The sequence below is a fragment of the Neodiprion fabricii genome, chromosome 4, assembly GCF_021155785.1.
Source record: "Neodiprion fabricii isolate iyNeoFabr1 chromosome 4, iyNeoFabr1.1, whole genome shotgun sequence".
NCBI classification, from domain to species: Eukaryota; Metazoa; Arthropoda; class Insecta; order Hymenoptera; family Diprionidae; genus Neodiprion; species Neodiprion fabricii.
The window spans coordinates 24602972-24629025 of NC_060242.1; the positions used below are offsets into that span (position 1 = coordinate 24602972).

The 26054-nt window shown below is 38.6% G+C and overlaps 4 protein-coding genes across 4 annotated transcripts; 2 read left to right on the top strand and 2 right to left on the bottom strand.

Annotated features, from left to right (window-relative positions):
* Positions 1-134: 134 nt before the first annotated feature.
* LOC124180700 (circadian clock-controlled protein daywake-like) lies at positions 135-4479 on the bottom strand. Its single transcript, XM_046566446.1, has 4 exons — positions 4407-4479; positions 2159-2539; positions 1149-1298; positions 135-283 (listed from the first exon to the last, which is right to left on the bottom strand). Exons 1-4 carry the CDS (start codon positions 4477-4479, stop codon positions 135-137), a joined length of 753 nt encoding a protein of 250 aa, XP_046422402.1.
* LOC124180039 lies at positions 2436-11344 on the bottom strand. The gene is made up of 6 exons (XM_046565024.1): positions 9259-11344; positions 8263-8553; positions 7814-7940; positions 6970-7125; positions 5327-5824; positions 2436-2539 (listed from the first exon to the last, which is right to left on the bottom strand). The coding sequence occupies exons 1-5, from the start codon at positions 10405-10407 to the stop codon at positions 5697-5699; spliced, it is 1851 nt and encodes a 616-aa protein (XP_046420980.1). The 5' UTR covers positions 10408-11344; the 3' UTR covers positions 2436-2539; positions 5327-5696.
* Positions 11345-11401: 57 nt separating this feature from the next.
* LOC124180028 (protein takeout-like) lies at positions 11402-14056 on the top strand. Its single transcript, XM_046565007.1, has 3 exons — positions 11402-11507; positions 12434-12674; positions 13322-14056. The coding sequence occupies exons 1-3, from the start codon at positions 11420-11422 to the stop codon at positions 13764-13766; spliced, it is 774 nt and encodes a 257-aa protein (XP_046420963.1). The 5' UTR covers positions 11402-11419; the 3' UTR covers positions 13767-14056.
* Positions 14057-20029: 5973 nt separating this feature from the next.
* LOC124179998 (protein takeout-like) lies at positions 20030-25833 on the top strand. The gene is made up of 4 exons (XM_046564942.1): positions 20030-20444; positions 21702-21794; positions 23437-23718; positions 24702-25833. Exons 1-4 carry the CDS (start codon positions 20342-20344, stop codon positions 25004-25006), a joined length of 783 nt encoding a protein of 260 aa, XP_046420898.1. The 5' UTR covers positions 20030-20341; the 3' UTR covers positions 25007-25833.
* The last annotated feature ends 221 nt before the right edge of the window (positions 25834-26054 follow it).

The window sequence follows — 26054 nt, forward strand, 5'->3', positions numbered from 1 at the left end:
CATATAAAACCCCGGCCTGTTGCAACTGGGTCCTGGGCACAGGCAGTATCTACTGTTTGTGAAACCGTCAGGATGAGTCGAGGCTGCGTGCGAAATCGGTGCGTCCGTTAACTGATCGTGACTCGGCTGTATCTTCAAGGCAGTATCTCTTCTTTGGTCAGAGCACTGAGAGCTCTGGTTACCAAGGCTCTGCTGATGGTAGCCGCGGTGTCTTCGATTATGGGACTGGCAATGTCAAGCACCAGTCTAGGGTTCGAGTTGAAGAATGCCTCGGCGGCGTCGGCTGTAATCGATCACAAACGCTTATCACCCATCAATAATCCAACGGTGATTCAAACAGTATGAGAATGAAGGTAAAAGTATGCTCGAGGATCTGTTTTGCAATCCATCTTGACCAATCTCGCTGCAGCGTTACTTACAATTAGGAGTCAGTGCATCATCAATGGCTGAGGTGCATCATTACTCGTTATCAGTGTCTAATCTATTTTTAGATTCAAGCTTTGAACGGTGTAATTAGAAGTTAATTATGACACAGGTTCTTCAATCGGAAATTATTTCTTATTCAACGTTCTTATAAATCAGTCGAGGAGCTGAGAAAGAAAATTACGATCGGCTACAGAAACATCCGCTACAATTAATTGAAATCGGAATCGCTCAGTATGCTTAGGTGGTAAGAACAATGACATAATGATGCAATCGCTTTCAAAAGCTTTGATATCAAGCGTTGTTTTGGAAAGAAATTTGTCGTTTTCAAATTATTATCCGTTTTAAGAAGATATTGATTCAGTTCAATTGAAATTAATTGACTTCTATCGCAGCTTCCAAAGCTTTGTGGCAGCAGTTTTTTTTCGTCTCTTTAAACGCTTTTCTGTCGAGATTTAACTCCTAAAAATATATTACAAGAAACAAAATTCGAAACCGGAAGCAGAGTCGACTACAAAATTCGAACTTGTGAAAGTCCCCGAACGTCAAGACACGAGAAATGGGTTTGGCATAGAATGGCATTGGCCAAAAAATTGGAGGCCAGAGTTGCAGGAAATAGTAGTTTTGAGATTATGTTTGAACAAGCAGGGATGGGAGTCTGAATTGCGAAATGAAGAAACGGTACACCATGAATACCTTACGCCGAGAAAAGTAGACAAGCTTACCTGCCAAATTGTGCGTCGTAGGAGCCTTCAGCTTGATGTTACCGCCACCGACGCGTATTTTCAGGGCGATTTGGTGCATCTCGATTCTCTGCACGCCATTCTTGTCGGCAACTTCTTTGCCGTTGGCGATGACTTGAGTCTTGGTATTAGCTGGAGGAAAAAAAAAAAAAAGGAATAGTGCCGATGAATAATTAATTCAAGGACTCTTGAACCACGCGTTATAAAGGCGAGTCTCGCAGTGCATCCATTCACTGCATGTTGGGTTTGCATCGTATTAAAATATCATAAGAATCACAGGCGTATGAATAGCGCCTGTGACCCGCAGGCTTATAAATCCTCTGGATAATAACAAAGTAATACATCAAGATGTCTTCACGAGTAGTCAACCAAGCGGGTTACGTAACCGCGTTTTCTCATCCGTGACTCGTCCGTTATCAGTCAGTACAGTAATAACTCCTACTGCGCATGCAACGGATTGACAAAGTGTTTCAGGGATAATTGGTCGCTGAGACAATAGCCGGTGGCGCAACGCTTGCATCCTACTTTTTGAACAACGTGTGTTCTTTTCTTAGCATGCAATCCATAATCTTGGTGCAAATACTTTGGAACATGCTCAAGATTTCTCTGAAATTTCTTTGAATAGTTTTAAAAATTGCTCCAATTGAAATTTCTAAGAGTTAATCTATGCTACTGAAATTATAAAGAAAGCGCGTTTTTTTTTTTTTTGTTTGTTTGTTTTCGATCATGTCTAAAACTAATCGATCAATTTCTGTGAAATTTTAACAGAAGGTTTCAATCCATCTCCAAAGTATCGTAGAAGGTATAAACTGAACTTATGCCTTCAATCAGTCAAGAAAAGAGTTTTGCAGTAGCAATGCCTCAGTTTGGTATCGTTCGCCAAGTGGCAGGAGCTCAAGACTTGTTCCCGCGAGAAACGAGGAAGTTACGTGATCCACGACGCGGGATGTCAACTATTCGAATATATTCTAGTCGCACAGAATTCAACTCACTAAAGTTTCCCTTGAAACTGCCAATTCCGTTCAGAGGCAGGAGCAGTAACCTTCCCTGGACGTCGTACTCGCCCTTGACGTGGATGTGGGGCATGGTGACCTTCAATTCGACGGTGAGGTCCTTAGGGTTGGCCTTGATTTCGTCAATCACAAAACTGGAGGCGCCGTAAACGCGAACCTGGCTCATGTTGGCCCTGATTTTGAGAGCTTCGAGGCTTCTGTCCACCGTCAACGACGGCAGCAACAGAGGGTCAAGGGCTGGCAGTTTCAGGGAAGCGATCCCCTTGGGCAAAAATGGTCTGATGGCTTCGAGCTGTTGCAGGACGCACTTGCCGTAAGTGTCCACGTCGTGTGCCGACGAGCATGCGGTAACCCCGGGAGCTGAAATGCGTTACGATCAAGTTATCGAAGAACATACGTAATGTAAGCTATGTGGACTACAAAAGTTTTGAAGATTGTTCGTAGGTATCAGGGGGAAAATCGCTTGACTAGTGAGTCTAATGAACCATTATAGCGTTGATAATTGCACGCGCGACATTCGACCAGATTTTTCACCAGTCGTTTCCATCCGATGGTGGATGTAGTGGACGTAATATCGAAACTTGCTCTACTCGTTTCGGTACGGAAGGAAAAAGGAATCTGACGATTTTTCCGAATATGGTGGTCAAATGTGGCGAAAGAGAATATTTCAATAAACGGAAAGACCATTTGGTTACAACTATTTGATTCACCATACTTGGTAAGATCAACTGATTGTTTTTCTATTCGTACAAACTGGCACGTAGGCTTGAGCAATAAGAATTTATCCTACTTGCGGTACCGTAACGGGCAATACATAGATTACTCTACTATTGACATTAATTATTCTCATGTTGTGGCTTTCACCAAGAAATATAATTCTGATTCATATTGTAATAACGGAGGTGCCAGCAGAAAAGTTACACAAATTGTGAGAATCGTATGTTTCGGTGCGAGGAGAAGGCAAGACGAAACAAATTACGCGAATCCAACCACTGTCTTTTTATTCATAGCTTCGAACGTGACGGGAAAAAAGTCGGTGGTAGGCACGTGTGTCGAAATCATTACAAAACATTCGTGGAAGGTGTTACATTTGCTGTGTATAAAATTCTTGGCAATTACGTAATACAGATTTTCGTTGAGGAAAAGAGGAGAACCGGTTATAAAATAAGTGGGTACATGATATTTAATTATTCAGTGACGGAAATGATTGCTATATTTTCCTAGGACACGGATGCTCACGATTATAGGTATATGTAATAGCACTTAGATACAACTCTATGTAAAACTGCCACGGCTTAATACGCATTGGTTTCAATTCTAGACTAAACGATCCAGGTTACGATTGAAGACGCGATGATTTACGATAAGAATATACCCGCATCGAAGATTCATTGACAGCCAGTCCAAGACAACCACAGTTTTATTTCTCGTTGCTGTATGTCTGCAATGTAACCGTTCGGGATAATTCATTTGTGATGTCAATTTCACAAACTTCCTGTTTGAATGAAGAAATTTTCCTTGCATATGTTCAAGGAAGACACTTATTCCATAAAAGATCCTCCAGGAATTTACAGGCAATAGTCTTCTGGGTAAAATGAGCCATCGTAAAATGAAATCAAAGAAACCTATTGAATTTTCAACTGTTTTCAGCGTTTTCAAACGAAGCATCGATATTCAAACTTTTGTACATGATTTCGTTGTGTAATATTATTGTATTTTGAAAGAGGTTTTCCTATCTAAAGAACATAACAATTTTATAGATGGTCACTCAACGACTATCTCGTAATAATATTATACGAAATCACATAAATTCAAATGTGAAAATGAATATGCACGATGATTTTTAAATCAGTAGCGTTTCAACGAGTGATGCTTTTATCTGACTCTCTGCTTTTGCACAAAAGAAACATTCGTGAGGTTGAATTTCGGTCGGTAAGGAAGGCGCATGGCGACCGCTTAAGCCGTGTGCTAAAACCGAACGCGAACCGCTAACCGGCCGGCAGCCTTGAGTGGACTGAAAACGAAAGTGCTCGGGGTGAAAGTGAGACGAAATGGGTTTGTGTTTGTACACCCGGTCGACTGGAGCGGGCGTTGAAACGCGTCGATTGTCAAACCATCGATTCGCAATTCAAACAGAGACACAACAAAGATAGTAAACGTCATCAAGAAAAATAGTAAATAATAATCGGACACCGAGTAACAAACAGAGGAAAGATTATATACTCACGCAAGGCTGTTGACACAGTTTTGAGGACACTGACCAGCAGCAACGATTGAACAAAAATCAATGTCAGACCCATAATGTTATCGTATATTACAATAAATTTTCCACCTTAATTACAACCTCCGTTTCTATATCTTTGGTTACTTTATTTTTTTCCTACCCTGATCCTCCCCCGAATAAATTAATTTGCAAGGAGCAATATTGCAAATGCGCTCTGTTCCTCGGTCGTTCATGTATTTATAAACTCAATGCACTTTCTCCAAAGTCCCCCTCTATCGCTAACTTATCACGGTAGAGTACCTCCTTCGACGCAATCAGGGCCGTACTTAGTAACCCACGCCTCTCACCGTTGACGGATCGCAGAATTTCACCACGGTTCGTCTGTCGCTTTTAAACCGCTTTCGGCACCCCAACCGAGCGGGTGGCTTGCAGTGCCATAGAATTTGACAGCCCTGCAATGACGTTTCTTTGAATGAGAATTTCTCGCGCATTTTCACCGTCCCGGTCATCTGGAAGTCGTTGTACGTTTGTCACAGTCAACTAGGAACTTTCGATTTGGTTCCGATCACAGCGTTCCGACAGTAATACGTGTATAGATCTTTCGAGTTTTCAGGGTAAAGGATTTAGTGCGGAGGACGAGTACTGGTTGAAAAAAGAGGAACCACTTTTTGTGAAAGATTCGCTTAAACAATTATCGCGATACCGGAAAACTGAGATAATAATTTAGCTATTCTCTGTATCAACCGTTATACTTTCCCACAGTCGTATTGAAATATTTAATTGGCTCGTAAGAATGAATGCCTATCAGTTGATACAACTAATAATCAGTTCGCTGTAGCTTGTGTTTAGTTTAACTGACCCGTGTATTCATATGTGAGTGTAGAAAAAAATCTACCCCACATTCTTCACTCGGTGTAACTTACAATTAGTTGCCTGTGGTAAAAGTTGCTGCTCGGTATAAAGTTACCGGTTCTACAAGTCTAGACATTTTTGCCCAACGACAGGCGGTGTGAATGCAATTATTATCCTTTTATTCGTCACATGCCGTAAACTCATTTAAATTTTTCTTGAACCAAGATTTTTTGTTTGTACTAAATTTGTTGAATCGAAATTGATTCATGGTACATTTCACATGACCATACCATGAATTCTTTCTTATGTTGTTCAATAAATATACACTATTAGATAAATAAATAAATAGACTAAATACATTGTCGTTAATAGAGTCGATATTGAAGGTGTTCTTCGGGGTTAAGGATAACTAACTTGGAAAAAAGAAAAAAAAAAATCAATTCACAGTGATCCCGGATCGTTGGAGTACATTTTGTATATCATAGCATCGTTGGCTCGGTTTTCGCTCAGTGCTTTTGTCGCCAAGTCGTCGGCTATCATAGCGGCGACAGCCTCGGCGGCCATTAGACCTGAAAAAGAAAGCGAACTTGTAGAGAAGATCGATATAAGAAATTGGCACGTGTCTGTCGAACATTTTTTGTCACTATTTGAGGTGAAGATTTTTTTAAATAATAATTTTTGTTGCTGGATGAAGCAACGAGTGTTAATTTAATCGCCGTCATGTATAACATTCCTTGCAGATACGTTTCTTCTTTTTCGAATCAGAATTCAGTGGAACAAATAGAGAACAAAATGCTGCCGTTTGACAAGAAGTCACGTTTTTTTTCCTCCGAATGTCGCAACGTTACGTGGGTCTATTACGCCGGGATCAACAGCTCATGAGAAATGCTGCTTGTGCAGGTGAAGCGACAATTACGTCTGGTACAATATTCGTGCTCTCGTGTTTCTCCCGTTTGCAGGTACATAAATGTTCTCTCACGGAGCTGGTCGAGACGTTACCTTACTAATGGCACAGTTAAATTACACAACCGTCCAAGCATGAGTCTCCTGTTCTTGACGTGGGTTTGGGTAACAAAAATTTCAGGATTTCTCTGTGTATGCGTTGGTCAGCTGATTTTACGTCACTGTGAGACATCAAGTTATTATCATATTCTTTCTTTCCATCTCTGCGACGTACATGCTCATCGTACTTCAACGTCAATTATGAAAGGACTGAATTTTTACACACGTAATAATTTTGTGTTGAAATTTGTTCGCTTCAATTCTGCTTTAGAATTTGTAGAAAACTGTATGAAAGAATTTTTTCTGTATGTACAACTTGGCAACATTTTAGCGAAGTCTATAAACTTCTACGCAATTTCTTTTCATTTTCTTGACGAGGAGGTTAAAAAAAATCTAGTATTTTCAGACCATCATCTACAGTTTGTTTTTTCAAATCCTTGAAGAAGATGCGCACTTGAGGATGTCAAAAATTCATTAGTTTGAATTGAATTTTATTTATTTGGAAAATATTCTTTTTCCATGCAATGAACACTTTGATTGCGTTAATTTTTCCGACAGCAAATACTGCCGTAAAATTCAAGAATTTTACTGAAAAATCTGAAAAATTTGTACCAAAAATCTTTTTTATTCATATCATTTTTACCGTTCTCGTAAGCATGAATAAGACCTCGCGGTCTCTCATTCAGCGCGCGACTCAATTGTGAAGACTTACCGTGTACTAGGACAGATTCAACAGGTCCTTTTTCGTTCATCCCCTGGAAAGAAACTTTACGATCACTTGCCACCAGCCTTGCTCTGGCTGCTCGAACGACCATTGTGCTTTTACCAACTTTTCTCAGCTCCAGTGTAAAGTTCCCGATCAAATCATCTGTGGACAATTTCAGCATTCGCAATAAACAATCGTACCTAATCGTAAATAAAGTTCAGAATTCGACTCGAACTTAAACAAGTAGTTGGCATAATTTTTCGACAGCAATTACCAATATCATTCATGGCACATGATTAGATATTAGTTACGCAAGTTGTAAGTGAAACTCGCATCAGATACGTGTTCAAAATTTACGCGAACCAATATTGAATAGATGCGGATGTTGTGACGGCACAACATCATAAGCGTTGTCAATCCTTGTATCTGTATATGAATATCTTACGAAACGATCAGGTGAAAATATGTGAGTGAATTATCAGTATACGGTTTCGAATATCGGTATATATGCCAAGTTATCTTACTTTGATCTTTCACTTTCGAAAAAGTTTATGACGCTTACACTTGTCTACGCCCGTCGAAAGTTGGAATTCTCGTTAGATGCCCACAGAAGTTTGTATTACTTTTTGCTAGCATCAAATACGGTAAACAAGAAATCCTCCGACGAACAGGATATAAAAAAATTTGTAGTTTTGTTCAGATGCATCTTTAACGATTTTCACACGTTTTTTGCCATTTAATCTTGACGACAATTCGCTTATTTCAGTATTCTCTGACAAATTCCACAAACAACTGTTTACCGAATTCAATTTTTATATTAACTAAGGGAAATTTGGTGAACAGTACTCACTAAAACTTCCGGCTAGCAGACCATTTCCTCGCAATACATCACTTCCAACTTTACCCGTTAAATGGTAGTCCGCTTTTACTTCCAGAAGCGGTACTCGAATACCTATTATGACATGCATAATGTCGTCCTGCAAAACAAACAGTCGATCAGACTAGCAGATTTCCGTTAATGTATGCGTCGCGGAAAACCGAAATGCAATGAACGGTTAACTTTCTCATGGCCGCATTATTTCAAGTACTCTAAAGGTCTACAATTCTTTTGAGAAAATGAATGAAAATTAGAATCTCTTCAGTTTTTCATCAACTTGTAGCAATTATCTGATCAGATATACGAATAATCGAATGGAGTATAACTAGCGGGAAAAAGCCTGACGTGCTGAAAATATTCAACTGTCTAAAAGTCGTAATTATCAAACGGAATAAGTGTATCAACGATTTGATCCAGCTTACTTCGATATCATGGTTATTGTGTTCGCGTTTCCGGCGCTTAGCTGCATTTGAATCTGGCTCTTGAACTGTTTCTGAATCGTAAGAACCGAACTCGTCCATTCCACCGAAGTGATAAATCAGCTGCATGCCTTGTTCAAAGTAGCCATCTTTCTCTTGGAATTTCTCGGCGTATCTAATCAAGTCCTTGATCCTTTTACTTTCGGCAGCTGCAAGTGTCATGTTGTTGCGTTTCTGAATCGCCTCTGTCGCCGTGAAATTGTGAACTATGTAACGATTGTTCCGTTCGATCTCCTGTATGACAAAAAAGGCTCTAATTTACGTGAACGGAAGAGAAAGATGTGCGAACATGACAACGGTGAAGTTTTAAGAACCGTCTTCGTAAGTCAATCGCAGTTTTACTTCCGTATAATATGTGATTTTGGTGTTTGTATGGATCCTCTAAAAGGCCGTGAGACGTCACCGTCGAGTGACCTTAAAATGCCTTCACAAGTGAACAAGTATAGGCGGAAATAATTCGTACACAACGTTTATTTATGATTGCAGTCGCGTTGTAATTATTATTATCTGCAGAAGCGTATCGTTTATTTCGTTCGGAATAACGAACATCAATAAAGATCTTTCTGTTCACACAATCGTTTTGGCCTGGTGATCATCGTAAGCTGAGTAGACTTATATCGAAATAAATGATTGACCATTCTAATTTAAATGGTTGATATTCCTAACTACAAATCTTCTAATAATCAGAGGCTTATATTCTGTAAGTAGCGATGATCATGGAATGTCAATTTAAGCCAAGAGATGTACGAACTATCCGCATTCGAATTATACGCCTATCCTTCAACACATCGTTTCCAATTTCAAGATCAATGGGATAAACCGTTTGAATCGAAAGTTTGAGATAAAAAAAAAAAAAAAAAAACGTTTTATTTCGAAGTCTGAGTGTCTTCAGTTCTTAAGCAGTACGTCCACGGAAAGAAACCAACCAATTGACGTTACCTTTCTGATTTCCTCCAACCCGTAAACTCTCAAGTTCTCGTCGTCTTTTCTTCTAAACCCAGCGAAATGTTTGATTTTCTTGTCATCGTCGTCCGCGTAGATGATGTCAACGTAACCAGGCGGCGTTTTATAACTGCGTTCAGCAGTCACCCTCGCACTTTCCGTACCTTGACGGAATACTTCCTGACGACGATGTCCTGATCCTGACTGTCGAAGTGGAAGCTCGAGACTTGCGCTAATCACGTGTTTTCCGTGATTCCTAGACTCTGGAGAGCTGACAATCCTCTCACCCCTGGGTGTTTGTTCGGCCTTCACGAATGCCTGCTTCTGCTCAACACTCTCAGACGCCGAGACGTGAGCATCGTCTTGCCCGATGAACTCATCCGCAGCATCGTCTTCACTAAACTCACCGAACTTACGATTGCCTCGAGTACCTTGATAGACGTCCGCTCTTCTAGTGTTCGACGAACTGCTGGACGAACTTCCGCTTTTGTTAGCACAACTTCCGGTGCACTCAATCTGTTCGTCGTTACTTTCTTCCCCGTCCTCAGACCTCTCTTCCAGGGCGGCACTAAAGGCCAATTGTTCCTTCTGCTCGGTTGAACCAAGCTTTTCAAACGGCATGTAGTTTTGGGCGTAGACAACGTCCACGATCTCGTCGCGAGCCTCCGTCCTCTGTTGATATCGTTGATTAGCTTTGGCCAGAGGCGTTTCCGACTCCATGTTTCTGGCACTCTTCGAATCGAAGGAAGCAGAGGGTTTGCCCTCGGTGTTGTTTCTCGGCTTCGGCTCCTTTACCAAAGTGTGAAATCTGTACCTGATGGAGTCCAGTTCCCTCAGGTCACTGTAGCTCACGTATCCAGCCTCGAGTTCGCTCAGGTTAGCCTTCAGCCTCCCCCTCGCGATGTGAACGCTCTCAAGAGTCGAGAGGTTCAGTCCCCTGATCTCGACGTTTCGTAGGACTATTCTGTAGCTCGTGTTGCCCTCGGATTGATCTACTTTGACCACTGGAACGCGCAGTGGGTCTAGAGCGCCTCCTTTGGTCAATCCGCCAGCCAAAAGTCGAGTCCAGAGAACTTGGGACATTTCTAGGAGCGAGCATTCTCCAAGAATGACAAAGTTCAGCAGTGCGAGGGTGAATAATTTCATTTTCAGATAAGTAGATCGATGCGGATGCAACGCTGTTGCTTTTGTTTATCTTTGCTTATTTTTTTTTTTTATCTACTTCCTTAATTCACGGATCTCACTTCCCACACGTAGAACGGATTGTATATCAGCATCAGGATCAGGCAGACTATTACGAAGATGATAAGAAAACAGGATACCACTGCGCACATCGAATTTTCACAAGATGATATCACAGGTACGCATCGTCGTGTAATTATCGAATGATGCTTTGTAGGGCCCGACGCTCAGCTCGGAGTGTAAGAAAATGACGATCCTCGGTGAGATTTTATACCGGCTTAAGAAGGGCGTAAATCTGGGCCATGGACCGCTTTGTGACTAACTGCAGTTGATCTCGGCGATGCATTTTTCAATTCCTCAAGTCCGATGTCACCTCGGAAGCAATGGAGGGCAAGGTCGTCGAATCGCCTGCTGCCGAAGGCTCCGAACAAGTGGAATGGGACCTAATAGGTCTGCTGCATACGTCGATGAACGTGTAAATTTTATTCGCATAGTACACGCGTGCTCGTGAATACCTGCGTACTCTTACGATGGTCAGCGGTGAGCATTATCCTTGGCGTCGATATGTCGTTAATTGTTTCATGCGCCTAGAAATTACCATTTCTCGTAATTGTCGTCCATTCGTGATATCGGACGAATGCTCGATGTCGAGGTGACGATTGCCCGTAAGCTGAAAATGTCTAAAGCAGAAATTGTCGAGCTTTGCCAAAATTCTTTTACAGATTTTCGCGTAGTTGGGTACGTATTATGTTTTTACGATATGCTTTTGAACAGATTTTTATTGCCGTTTTATATAGGTATGCATATCACTGACAATGAGTGAAGTTTTTAAATACGATTGAGAAACAGCGAGGCGACCTGGACTCGACAAATGGCGTTGTCAGCACATTGTACAGTTTGCATAGTCTTTTGGTCAGCGTTATTCTCACTCGGTTTTAATTAATACTCGTATTTCAAGCACGTCTTCGCCATCGACATGACGTGTCGATACTTTACTGTCTTCCCCTTTATTGCTCTGGTGATCTGCGGACGCCTGCTCGATGCCAAATCCCATCCAAAAATACGTAAGTTTTATGTTTTCTGCAACACTTTTGATGCTATTAACGATACATTCGTATGGATATAAAACGTGTGTTTTATCGTTTTAATACATGTGATAGGTTTAAGAAATCTGACGTATAGAATGTATAATTTGTAGGTAAGATTTCGAAACTATTTCCGAACTGTGTCGAATGTGGTATACGGTAATGTATAACGTGTTCCATAAATATTTCAAGTTTGGTGATTTATCTTCATAACTTCCGACATATTTCACGAGTAGGCTTATGTGAATTGCAATGTTCGATGTAAAAGTTGTTACAAGCAATGCATTTTTAACGTGGCGTTTTCGTTACTTCGTTAATCAGGAATCTGAATATACGTCCGGAATAAAGACTGCAGTGTAATGCTTGAATGATATCTCCAGCTGGTCGTTACATAGCGTACCTATAGTTGACGTAACATTTTTTAAATACCGCGCCTAGATGACCATTTCAAATTAATATATCAATAATATTATGATAGATTCATAAAAATTGGCACAATATGACAAAAACATGATAAAATATGTTAACAATATGGATAACCTATTGGCTATTGTTGCCTGAAATGCAACAATAATCTGGAAAAAAATACAAAATTTGGCACAATCTCGATACGTAATTGAAATGTTGAATGTACCGTTCAGAAACGATAATTTTCTCTTACCAAATAATTCAGATTGTGTTACACTCTTGTACAATTATTTTTAAATATTATGAATATTGTTCAACAGTCAAGTCTCTACGACATTCGTGAAGATCGAAATAATTTTGCAACTCGTCCCAGAGTGAGATAAAAACTCTAAGCGATATTCTGAAACTGATATCAATGAATTTCATTTCTGAACCACCTACAAGCCTCTTATTATCTCGAGTATATTCTACACCATGAAATAATTTGTAAATTCTAGCTGATTTCCTCAAGATTTGTCACAGGAGTGACCCCAATCTTAACGAATGCATACGTACCAGTGTCGAGGCCCTAAGGCCCCACCTCAGGGAAGGTATTCCGCTCCTGGATATTCCTGCTTGCGAGCCTCTGCACGTCCCCCAGGTCGAGATCAGCCAGGGCAGTGGACCCGTCGCGGTAAGATCTACGTACACTGATATACAGGTCAGCGGTGCCACCGACTTTCTGCTCAAGGCCGTCAAGTGAGTGTTTGTAAATTACAATTCATTTTTTTTTTTTTCTTTTACTTTTCATCATCCAAGTCGACGTATGAAAAGCGTTGTTTTCGGCCGACTGTGACTTTTTCTTATTTCAACGAATCTTTACGTTTTCAGTCCTCTCGTATCTGAAGTACAGATTTTTCGAAAGATGTTCGCCTCTGTGTCCCGATAAATTCTCCCGATGATCTCGGACACGGCTACATGAATGAATCTAAAATTTACAATGCTTTATATTCGATTATGTTGCGTAATTTCATTTTTTGGCAAACTTCCAAACTGCTCGATGAAAGGATCTGAGATTTGCGTTACCTTACATTTAAACGATGGGCATGAAAAATTGCTCGAGCTATAATTTGATTCTGTTGCAACAATAAGTTGATGTTAAAGCTTCGATTAATTGGCAAAATATAGTCAACTGAAAAAACAGACTAAATGTTGGAACGACTAGATAATTTAGTATTGACAACTATATCAGCACTTAGTGATCGCTTGTACCACATCTTCTGGTCATTGCAGCAATATTTGAAGCATTATCGTAAAGGTGTTCGTTTTACTAGAATTTTTCAGCGACAACAACATAAGAAATTTCTCTCACTGGTAGCTAAAAAAATATATTAACGTGTTCACAGAGTTGATCTCGAGAAGGAACGTACAAAGCTGAAAATTTTCCTGCCGCGATTGGAGATGGTCGCGAATTACACGATGGACGGGAGGATTTTGATGTTGCCAATAACCGGGGAAGGCAAAGGATACGGGAACTACACGGACATAAATGCGATCGTCACAACCCAGGGAGAGGATTACGCGAACTCAAAGGATGGCAATAAAACCTACTTCCGGGTTACCGATTTCTTCGTCGATTTCAATGTCGGCCACGCCACTATTCATCTTGACAACCTCTTTAACGGCGACGAAACACTCGCTGACGCGATGAACGTATTTTTGAATGACAACTGGAAGACCGTTGCCGCCGAAATGAAGCCGGCGTTGGAAGACGCCGTAGCTGAACTCTTCATGGATTTTGCCAATAGAATTTATGCCAAGTTTCCGAAGGATGTTCTGTTTCCTAAATGATCACAGGACGATTTTCATTCTAGTTGTTACAAATCTTCATCTGTATTGGTATTTTATATTATACGTTATTCGAGTAAAGTACACATCAAATTCGATCAATTATAAATTAATTTCGGAATTAATTTAGGCATGCGTTTATTTGATGAACGTAGGAATGTTTATTGGTTTTTAAAATGTATAGAACCTTTCACAATAAGAGGACAAATTTATAAATGATGGATGAAGCAAGAATTGGCAACCAGTTGAGTATAAGCTTGATGTATAAATAAAATTCACTGTAGTTTTGATTATTTTTTTGGCTTTTCTTTGGAAACTTGTCAATTCAACCTAAGGCAAGGTATTTCTGATTGTGAAAACGAAAAATCACTGAGACCGTAGAAATAAGAACGAATTTAAGGGGGATAGTACAGCTTGATTTTTAATAATCCAGAAAACTTTAATGTCACCAGCCGTTTATTTTTATTCAACATACTCTGGGTCTTGGAGATTTGTTAAAATTCATGGCTAACTTTGATGGTTTGAGTTTCATAGTCTGTAATTTACGTAACAATTCCATGATCAATACCAGCAAGTCATTGATGATTTTGTAAGTCATTGTTCAGGTGAAATCAATCACTTGTCGTAAAGATTTTGGAATACTGTTGGTTCGATTAAACTTTTTCCGGAATGACTTTGTTCAAAAGACATGCCCCGATCGTTTCAACTTGAGATATAAGAAGAAAATATATCACCAAATGTTATTACCAAATCAACCAAAAAAATTTGTTATTTTTAGTTTTTTGAAGTTATTTTCCAAAATAAATTAGGAGAAAATGTTTGCTCATTAAAGTGAGAATGGCGAGTCTTCTAAAAAAAAAACGATTCCCAAGAAATTTCAATCAGACTAACGGTGCTCCAAAATCCTTATAACAAGTGACTGATTTCGCTTTAGAATTATTTTGCGTATCTATCAATTCCTGGCTGTTATTTGTCATTGGAATTGTACGTATTTCACAAGCAATAAAGCTTAGACATCAGCTACAAATTTTTACAAACGACTTTTCACGTTCTAGGATTGTTCATAATTAAACTATACCAGTCCCCTGAATGATACATTCCCAGTCGTATAAGCAGCTGGAAAATAATCTGGCATCTTGTCGGCAGCACTAAAAATGCAGAACAGTTGGTAACAATCCCCCATAAATTGCGAATATTGCGTAACCCACACGGTAGTTACGGTATCGACTTACCGAATGTCCATTGAACCGAGAGCGGTGCTTTAAGTGTGCCTTGCTGAAAGAGAACGGAGCCATAAGTGTGCTTTCGAAAACAATTTGCTTTATTCATTCTTGCGTGATTTTATGAATGCAACGTGACTCACTCAGCTCAATTGTGTTAATTGTACAATCGAATTTTCGTTGAAGGCGCCTGATGCTATGTGACCCAGACTACCGCCGCGTTTGAAGAGTAATCGATACTTCAGGCGTTGCGAGTAAAGTTCCCGGGACGTGAAAACAGGTCTAAAAATTTACATGCCTTGCGCAGTTCGGCATATTATTACAAGTTGCGAGACCGATTCCTACTGCAAGTTCGAGAAATATACGGTTGGTGATGGATTGATGTAATTGCCTTGGAATCCGACACACTTTTGTTTCTCATGGTCTCTGATTTATTTGCAACTCCATAGAAGATCTTAATGTTTTTCTAACTTAAACGATAAAAGTCAATATTTTCGGAAGAAGTGAAATTTAGAGCTATTATGAAGAATATCTTTGAAATAATGACAGAACCACGGCCGAACGGATCAATTTTGGAAACTGAAAAAAATTACACAAGGTATGATGGAATGCATATTATTGACACATCCTAAGGTTGTAAAATAAATCAGTCACGTATAAGGCTCAAAAGTGTGTCTGATTTAAAAAGAACAACCCATAAGTGTCCTATTATGGCCTTGTTCTTGATAACTTGTTGGTCGGCAGTAGAAAACACAAGATAGTTCACTACTTTTGCTGTTGTTCTAAATATAATAATAATTCTAATGTCAACAACTTTTGCATCATTGATTACAAAAAAATGGTGTAAGAACTAGTCCCGAGTTATCGAATCGGGGCAGAACTTATTCGACAGGAATGCTGTGTATTTGGACTCACGCTATTTTAGAACCGATGTTAAATTAATTTTAGTTGAAAAATTTCAAAGTTTCTTTGGCGGTCGTAAGTTCTTACGAACAACTCAGGTTAATTAATATCAGTAATATCAATTGGTATCAAAATTTCCTGTCTTCAATCAACGTAGACTTCTTTCGTTAAGATCTAAACTCCCTAATAACTGCTGAAGTTAATATTACATAGACTGTATGATATTGAATCATTATGATGAAAATGGCGATTGATTTATCGACTAGAATATGAATGTAACAAGTTTCTTCATCTTTACACGAAGCTCTATCTTCTTGGAATGCTTCTTCTTCTCTCGAATTGTTCTTCGAATTGATTCTGTATGCAGATTTTTTCCACAATTTTGTCTGCATCCGTTTATTGAAATTATATTTCCTGTGCTCGTGTAAAAAGGAGATAATTTTACGCGATTGTCATTGACACTACGTGCGTGAATAAATTGATCCAAATAACTTGTAACAAACGTAAGGACTTATTGATTATCAGAGGAGAAAACGTTTGCGTTATATTTTTCCAACAATTGACTGTTCAAAGGAAACCTAATACATTCATTATTTTTTTTTACTATTTTTCCGTCTCATGACGTTTCCGCGACTGAATAATATTTTAAATTTTCTGAAGTTTTGACAAAAAAAAAATTGCAGTTAATCAGTAACTAGCTAGAGAATGATGTCATTAGTATGCGAAAAATAATGTAATTTTTGAATTAGTCGTTGCCTAAAGCGAAACAGTAAATACAGCGTAAGGTTTTATGAATTTGCGCGAAAGCTTGTATTCCATTGATCGAAAAGTGAAACTTCAACTACGTATGGATTTTTGGTGCAGAACCGACAGTTGAGGTCGCATCTGAATAGTGATGAAACAAAAGAGTAAAGACGAACTCGCGATTACGCAAAATGACTCAACTCGGCACATCTGACACAACAGCTTTGCACGCTTGTTGAGTAAGAGCCGCAGCGATCAAGAAGGTTTTTCCAATCATTGTGAAAATGATAATAAATCCAGTTCTGGCTAGCGGATTTCAGAAAAAAAAAACATAATGAACATTTTCGCCACCGTTGGGGTTAATAAATAATTGAACCGCAAAAGAAAAATTCACCTCCGTAGAATAATTTCGATGAATATTGCCAAAGTAAATTTCCCCTGAACTGTGCGGACAATTAATAGTATATTATAGTACAATCATGATATAATACTAATAATAAAGCCTTCTGATATTCTGCGTAATATATTTTGAATGTCAGGAAGAGAAGTAGTAAAAGTTCGTGATTGCAGCCGCGGTCATTAATGTCATCGTTTTAATATGCATAAAAGACATGTTTTTTCTGTACTTGAACTACAGCAGCAGGGATATTTTTGTTGCCTGAAACATTACGTGCATAGTAAATACGTTGAGTATAAGCACGTTATTTAAATGGTGATAGTAATAATAATAATAATAATAATAATAATACTGCGGATGTTGTTTTGTAGAATTTTTGTTTGGCTCGCGGAGGAAAAAAAATTGTTTTATCTAGGAAATACAAAAACAAATGACCAAAAAGTTATAATCCTAGAGTGAATCCGGTCAGTATGCAGTAATAGAAGGAATAAAAATACATTTTGAAGCGTCTTGCCTCATGTAAATATCGTAGTTGCGGAAAAAACTGCCGACTATTATAACAGAAAAAAAAGTGTTAATGACATGAAAAATCACGATTTTTTTTCCGTGATATAAAATTATTTTTACACAATTACTACAGTGATATATTCCGCGGTTATAAAATGTAATAAACAATTTGGCTGGCAACGTAAAACTGTTCGTCACGTATTGCGGCGAATAAAAAATTCTCATTGTTCTCACGCACTGACACTTTTTTGCTTGGCCATTATACGAAAGCTTTTTTCCGCGTGTACAGTAAACCAAGGTCTGTATTACGTCAATCAGCAAATTGACGACTGGCCTGTAACATGATTTCAGTAGGTACCTCCTTTAAATTCATTTGTTGATTCCACGATGCAATATTTCGGGACAATAATTTACTCAACCTATAAAATTCGCTTGAAGGTCCCGGTACGTAAGTACTTTCGACAATTTTGTAGTAAATATTTAAAAAAAAAAAAATAAATAAAATTTGTATGCTTCGTAAACTACGGTTATCTATAATTTTATTCTCATTGTATATGTTTGCAAGTTTGTAAAAGAAATGTTCTTTTTTAACGTATGATTTTTGTACAACCTTCTTACAATATGTATGGAAGAATTTTCGCATAGAAAAACGTGAAAATCGTGAAGATTTGAATTATATCGATGTGCGAGCTAATGGAAAATTGACAGTGTCTCGTTAATGAAACATTAAAAAATTTGAAAAGGCAAGAGTTGTTTAGTAACGAAAAAGATCGTTTCCTGCTGCGGGAATCGCGGATTAATCGTGATTACCAGTATTTATTCAATTATTATCCTCGGAAAACTCTGCATAAAACTATAGACGTATTTTTCTGAAAACTATTTTCTTTCAGCTAGTCCTGGTGATATCTTGAAATCTTACGAATCAGTTGAATTCAACCAGAGCTCATTTGATTCGCATATAAATTCTCTACGACTTGAACTAGAATTAGAACGATCAACAAAAAGCTTCTACGTTTTTATAACACACGAAAGTTTGAAATACTTGTGCAAGATCGAACATGCAGTCGTCTTTTCAAGTCGTAATTTTTTTTACGTTGTTTCGTCCAAATTATTCTTATTCTAGGTATAGCAACAACAAACCTGATTATGAAGAACTTTCGCCTTCTCATTTCTGACCATCAGGAAGGACTCAATCATCTAGATCATCATTAGAGGAACATTTAATCAAGTCCGGATTAGGTAGCAGCAACTCGTCAATTTTCTTTCTTTTTATCATGTTGCGAAAATACTTTGTTGAAGATTAAATAACTATACGAAGGAAAAATTCAGAATGTAATTACGTTTCCCAAGAAAAAGAAATTCATTTGTAAAAAAAAAAAAAAAAAGCGAAATACAATGTAGATACATAAAATGAATTAGATTTGGGCAGGTTCAGCAATTATCCGTAAATGATTCAACGTAAAATTTTTGATTATTTAGCGATTTATGCAAGTATCCTGAAAATTTTTGACTCCTAGCTTTTACGGCTTTCTTTAATTGAACAGATTGATTTTCACATTATAATTTTCATTCCTATCCTTATCACGAGAAAGTATAATTCAAAATGTTCTTGATGTAGAAACGTCTGATCCTTACGACCATGAAATCGGTTTCAGGTGAAACCCTCGGAAACAGTAAGAAAAAACACACTTGTACGATGTTCCCCAACTTTCATCCGAATTCTAAAAAGTGGAGGATTTTTGCATCTCAATACGTACTGCAAGACGTGAAATTGCAAAAAAATCGAAATCGTTTACAGATAACTTATTTCACTTACTTATTTGCATCGCTCCTTTTGGCAAGGCAATCACTTCGATCCGCAGCGTGGTCGAGTACCTGTACGTTAGGTACTCGCATAATTGTGCAGGTACAGTAGTCGGATGATTTCTGCTTCACAGTCCGAGTAGTTTAACCGTCAGTGAAGTGGACGAGGATTCGCGACACGTACGGTGTTTGGGCAACAGCGGTCTCTTCCACTCCGAGTATCATTTTGACCCGGGTCATTGCCGCTCGAATAATTAAAACGGTGCCTTTCGTAAAGAGGCAGGGATCGACAAGCGGAGTGTTTTGCAACGCGACTGCTGTAACAAAACCGCGACGTGAGAATTCCGCGCATCCTGAACGTGCCGTAAGGAAATAAACGAGTCGATAATCAGGCGTTGCATGCGATCGAGAATCCCGCGGGGATTCAGTGAGCAAGTAACTTATTAATCCAGACTAAAGTAAATCGACAACTGCGGTTGATTTGGTGAAAGTGACGTAAAGGAAATCGGAAATTTTTTTTACGCCGTGGTGTAGGAACGAGTAACATTGCTAAATTAGTCCTGCAATATCTTTCGCGTATGATTGTCGGAACTGTGTAGGGTCGCGGAAAGAAAGAGACGGTTCGTTACTTGACGCCGAGTAGCACAGAGAGGGAAGGGGTGATCCCATATAAGACAGACATTTGTCCGGTCTCGACTTTAGTGTCGCGACACAACGCTGCTGATTTTTGTTAGATTTATCGCAGTTGCAAAGAGGCGACTCGAGCAACAATACGGTAATAAATATCCGCTCCCATTGCAAAAGGAAATCGCGATTTGTGCGCAATGAGCCGAAAAGAACGCTGCGAGATGTCGATAAAGTGAGCGAAACTTCGACAACGCGATAAAGAATTTAAAGAATGCTGTGAAATCACCAAAGAAGATAAATTCAAATAATAACGATAAATAAAGGATAAAAGTGAAGTGTTGGAAATATTTTGAAAAATCGTTTCATCGATCAGAAAAATGACCCGTACAACGTTCGTTCTCGTTTTTGGATTCCTGGCCGCGGCTTCTGCCAGAGACGCGGATGTATCGGCGCCGCTGAAGGAACCGGAATTTCTCACCCGTAAGACACGTTTATCGAATTTATCGCGACTGTGTCGTGACCCGATGGCATAAAATTTGTTTCTGGCATTTGAACCAGCCCTAAAATGCTGGAAGGCTTACAGATATTTCGGCAAGTGTGATACACACTTGGATAACGTAGAGACGGCGACAGACATCAGCAGTTGTGGCATCTAAGGCAGCGATAGTATGTCGCAACGTGCTGTGCGGTGTGTGAAGCCGAAGGTTATATCAGAGATTACACAACGGAGAGGTAGTTCGGGGAGAAAGTTACGTACGTCTCGAGTTGCTCCTCGCAACGAGACTTCTTTTCTGAACGAGGTGCGGGCTTAGATCTGATCCGGCAAGTGAAAGCGGAATCGGCCGCGTTCCTGCCGGTGCCAACCGGCCTAGGTCGTCCGGTTTCTTTCGAATCGGGATCAATTCCAGCCTCCCTTTGGATCCGAACCGGGTCAGGCTACCTAAAAATGGAACCCGCCTTGTTATCGGCAATTATGGCCGAGACGTAAGGGAGATAAAGAGAGGGGGGGAGAGAGTCGTTGCGTAAGCCGAGACACGGTTGTGTCATTTCTCAGGAACAAACATCACTCATCGTATTATGATTTTGGCGACTTACCGTACAAGCGGTTTAAACCTCGGGCGACAAGTTCGCCTCGCCAAGTCGGTTATCTAAGCTTTGAACTTTTGCTTTCCCGTCGCGTCGGTGACTCCGAGTGTGGGAGAAGGATACACGCGGCATCGCACTTGCGGTCGGAGATTTATTTCCAGGGGGGAAATATGACCATTCTCGCAATTATTATTTATTTTTATAAGAGTTTGAATCTCGCTCGTAGTATTTTTTGATGGTGCAAATACAGACTGAACGTTCAAGTGTAGGTTTTAAAAATTTAATCCTTATTATATCAGGGAGAATATCGTATCAAATGTAGTAAAAAGTTATGGCACTTCGTGCGTCGCGATCGAAATTTGTGACTTATCAGACTTTTTGGAATATCAGGAAGAATTTTTTGAATACTTATCCATGCCGGTCAGCAGGTGTTTTTATGAAATTTGGAGTCATGTTGAGAACATACTTAACTTAGGGTAACGACATCTGGTAGTCACATCTTTTTTTTCTGGGTTTAACGACACCGCGCAGAAACTTGACATTCAAATCTTTTGACACTTTGACTGCGTTAAAATGTGCTAATTCCTTGAACAATCTATCGTTTTACTCTAGCGCTGAAGCAGCTTGTAATTACTTTTTTTTCACTTTCAGCCGAATACATCTTGCCATGCTCGAGACTGGATCCTGCGATTGATATCTGCATTCAGAAGTCCTTAAACCACCTGAGACCCTATTTGATCAGAGGTGAGTTGTTGTGAAATTTTTTTTTAATACGAAATCCTAATTATCCTTTCAAGTATCGCAGTTGGTGCAATAACTATACACTCACGATCAGTTTTACGTAGATTATTATTATTATTGTATTATACCACAGGCCAGAAGTATAATTTTGTAATTTTGAAAACAATTTTTAGAAAGTTTTAGCTTACAACATTATCCTCGAAGGCAATCTATGGTGTTTTTCCAGAAATATGTTGGATTCTTCGTACAAACAATTGAGGAAAAGATGTCGAACTGTGATTACCCAAACGATAAAGATCTTTGTGTGGAATTTGAAAAAATATTTACCTAAAATCAGAGTTGAGAAAGTTGTAGTTTGTTTAGCAAAGATCGTCTCAATATTCATTGTAAATAATGGAATAAACTCTCAACAGCTTGTGAAGTTACTTGCTGATGATGAACCTAAATTCGCAAGCCAACTGTTACAAGACGAAGAAACGTGTGATATTTGACCAATTATTTTTGTTTATTGTTAGTTTGAAATCCGACTATGATAATTTGAAAAATGTATTAATTGCACTTCAACAAAAGTTACAAATATTTTTTTTTTTCATCAACAAGAATTACCTTAAATTCAAGATTGCAAAGAAAAATCTTTGTAACTTTTATAAACAAATTTCTAGAATGAGCTAACGATATTCTTCTCTTGTCACAGTACATGACCCGAATAAAATCATGACTCGTTCAGAATTGTCATTGAAAAATGTAAGCGTAAAAAGCATTGCGTTTGTTCCGCGGAAGAATTTCTTTATCGGCTTCTAAAAATCATTCTATAACTACTTTTTAATTAACGTGGTTATTTTTGGCAACATATTTTTGTTCTCTTCCTTGTCATTGAAAACTCTTTCTAATTCTTAATGGGAATTTTTTTCTATTTTTGCAATCAATCGAGTCACGTTTATAACTCGTTACGAGCAATTAATTTCACGTGAAAGATTCCAGAAAGAATGTTGCATAAGCTTTTCCTTTTCTTTCTAAGAAATGAAACTCTCCCGCGGTTACTGCAGTCTTCCTTCCTTCAGTGTCGCGCTCAATTGCTCTAGTACAAAGTACACGGCAATGTATAATTCAAATGTAAGGAAAGTTGAGTATAACGAGCACTGGACAATAAAACTTTCCACAATCCAGGGTATTAGTTGAATTATTATACGCACGATACGCGGGTAGATTCACCCGGAATATCATTACCTACATGCACACACGATTGTGCAACATTTTCCTAATGTGGTTACTTGTATATACCGAAGTAAGTGCCTGCCAGCTATGCAAACGACAGACGTTACAAATAGCGAACCCTCTGATTGCGTAATACGATCTAAACAACGCGCAATGCCTGGAACTCTGTATACAAATTGAAACAAACTGAATTAGGTTCCGAATTTGATAGGACTTTCTAAACCGCGTGGCTGTTTCGCGAGGCCATTGCTGTCAGAATTGTCTAACGCTCATAATCATGCTGAGGTTGACAAAATAAATGTTGGATAAGAATTCATCTTCCAAAGTTGACGTAATAAAAGTTTTTTTCAAACGAAAATGCAGTGAGTCAGAAAATTTAATCACAGCATTTGAATAATATTCTAACGTACCCTGACATTTGTATCTACAGGACTCCCTGAGCTGGAACTTCCTCCCATTGAACCACTGACCATTCCTGAATTGGGTATGCAGAATGGTCAAGGAGCAGTCAGAGTAAGCGCTCTCTTCAAGAACATCAACGCCATTGGTCCTGGTAATTTTACAGTCAGCAAGGCACGTGCAGACATTCCGAACCTCAGGATTGACTTCCACATTACCATTCCGAAGATCGAACTACGAGGACGCTACGAAGTTGCCGGAAATGTTCTACTCTTCCCCATTCAGAGTCAAGGCGACTTCTGGGCAGTGTTCAGTAAGCGATTTTGTCAATACAATTCGTTCCCTGCTATTAATAAAATTATACTATGGTCACGAGTCGCTGGATATTGTGCAGTTCATTCGTCGTTCAAAATGATCCGAGTCACTTGTATATTTTGTATTCATTCTCCGATGCTCTTACGATAATGAAAGTTGCTGCATGACGTCAACCCTGAGAAAAAAAAAATGGCGGTTCATCTTAAGCTACTTACAATTCCCTTAAACTGAAACGAGTTATACAATTTTAGTACGGATTGAAACTATTGATTTTATTTGATAATAAGTCCTTTTCATTCGATAATCTTGAATTGTTAGAATTGATTGACTTGTTTTTGTTTATTGAAATTGTGGTTTTTACCGGTTGAAAATTTACATTTTGTTTTTTACCATAAGCGATACGTGTAAGTAGAAAATCTAGTGTGCGGTTACTATTCTTTTTGGTTATCGGTGACTCGTACTATATTTCCTCGCAATCGTTGCAATAATTTGATATAGGTGAAACAATATAGTGATTTTCCATTCTTAATTGATTTAAAAAATGTAGATAACTGAAAAATCTAATTTAACGTTGCAATAACCAGAAAATGCAGTATCGACAACTGTAATCGAACTAAATGATTACTTAATTTTCTAGTAATTCCAACAATATTCAAACCGTTATTGTAACGATGTCAGTTTTTCAAGAATTGTCTAGTTACTATAACAAATGAAATTTTCCTCAGCGTGACAAATTAAATTTAACCTTCATCTTCAATTATTCCCAAAGCTCGGTGTAAATACATCTGCGAAGTACTTTTCAAGTCTTCGAAGTGTTCAAGTCTGATGAACGTAGTTTTCATAAGTTACCGACTCTTCGAAAACGTCACTAGCGTTTACACAATTCCTCTTAGCAGCTCGGATTTTCATTCTATCTTGCAATTAATTTACGTTAGGATGTAGATTGTTCACGGGACGAGTTAACCAGCAGCATTATTTCAGGCGAAGTGGCTGCCATTGCTCAAGTCCAGGGGATCGAGGAGATTCGCGAAGGTGTTCGATACATGAGGATATCTCACCTCATGATAGACTTCAGTCTTGGAAGAGCGAGGTTCCGCATCGTCGACGAATTGAATGGAAACAACGTGATTGGTCAGGCCATGAATCAGTTCCTGAACGAGAACGCAAAGGAAATCATCGAAGAAATGCGGCCAGCAGCAAGTACAAGCATCGCTACTCACTTCCGAGGTTTTCTCAACAAGGCATTCACCAAAATCCCGATGAAAGTCTGGCTCCACGATACGTAGATGTTTTCGGATGACGACGAACTTTGCAAGGATGGCGAACAGACTTGCGCTTAGGCTTTTAGTGTTAATGTAAATTTCATTCCATGATCTACGCTGAAGTCGAAGTTCTTCAAATCCAATTACATGCCCAAAGTTTATTAGGGTCTAGGACAAGGGACCGGGCTAATCGTTCTCGAAGTATCTGTCGAGGGTGAAAGGTGACGATAATTTTTTTAAATCATTTACATTTTATCTACGTGCAGTATTCTAGTTGTGTCTAATGATTGAATTTAGTCTGATCACAATGTATTCATTAGGATAGGTATAGTAAAGTCGTTTCGAGATTACATGGATTAGATTATATGCATAACCACTTTTTGTAACGAGATGATATATACTGATCACCTTTACTGCGAATTAGAAGAAAAAAATCGCGGTGAACTGGCTTGCGTGTAAAAAAAAATTAATACGCGCAATTAAAAGAAGATTGGAAAAATGCGTTGACGATTAGATAATCTAATTTCGTTGTTACTGATGCTAATCGAATGAATCAATTTGACGAAACGGAGATCTTTTTGACAATGACGAAAACGAAAAATCAGGGACTTGGAGTTATATTGAAAAGGTGTATTCGTCAAAATCCTTTCTTCGTATGCGATTATTAATATCTGGCCACCTCTATGTCTTCTTAATATATGTTACCCATATCGTTTAACTGGCTATTTGTATACCATGTATGAGTATTGTATATTATAGATATGGCCACAGATGTAAGTAGATCTTTCAGATATATGTCATGCACACACTTAGTGATAGAAATTTGAAATAAATAAATTTTTACTGCGTTATTGGTGCTGTTTGTTTTTTGGTGGTGGAAATAACTCGATATTTTAGTGACAAAATAATTTTTTCAGTTAACTTCATTCAAATTAAATCAAGTACTTTAACTTGATTTGTATAAATTACAAATTAATTTTGTCAATTCGGATAAATTTCTTGAATTCAATTTAATTGATTTCAAATCATGAATTTCAATTTTTCTCTCGATAATTCACTCTAATTCAAGTAA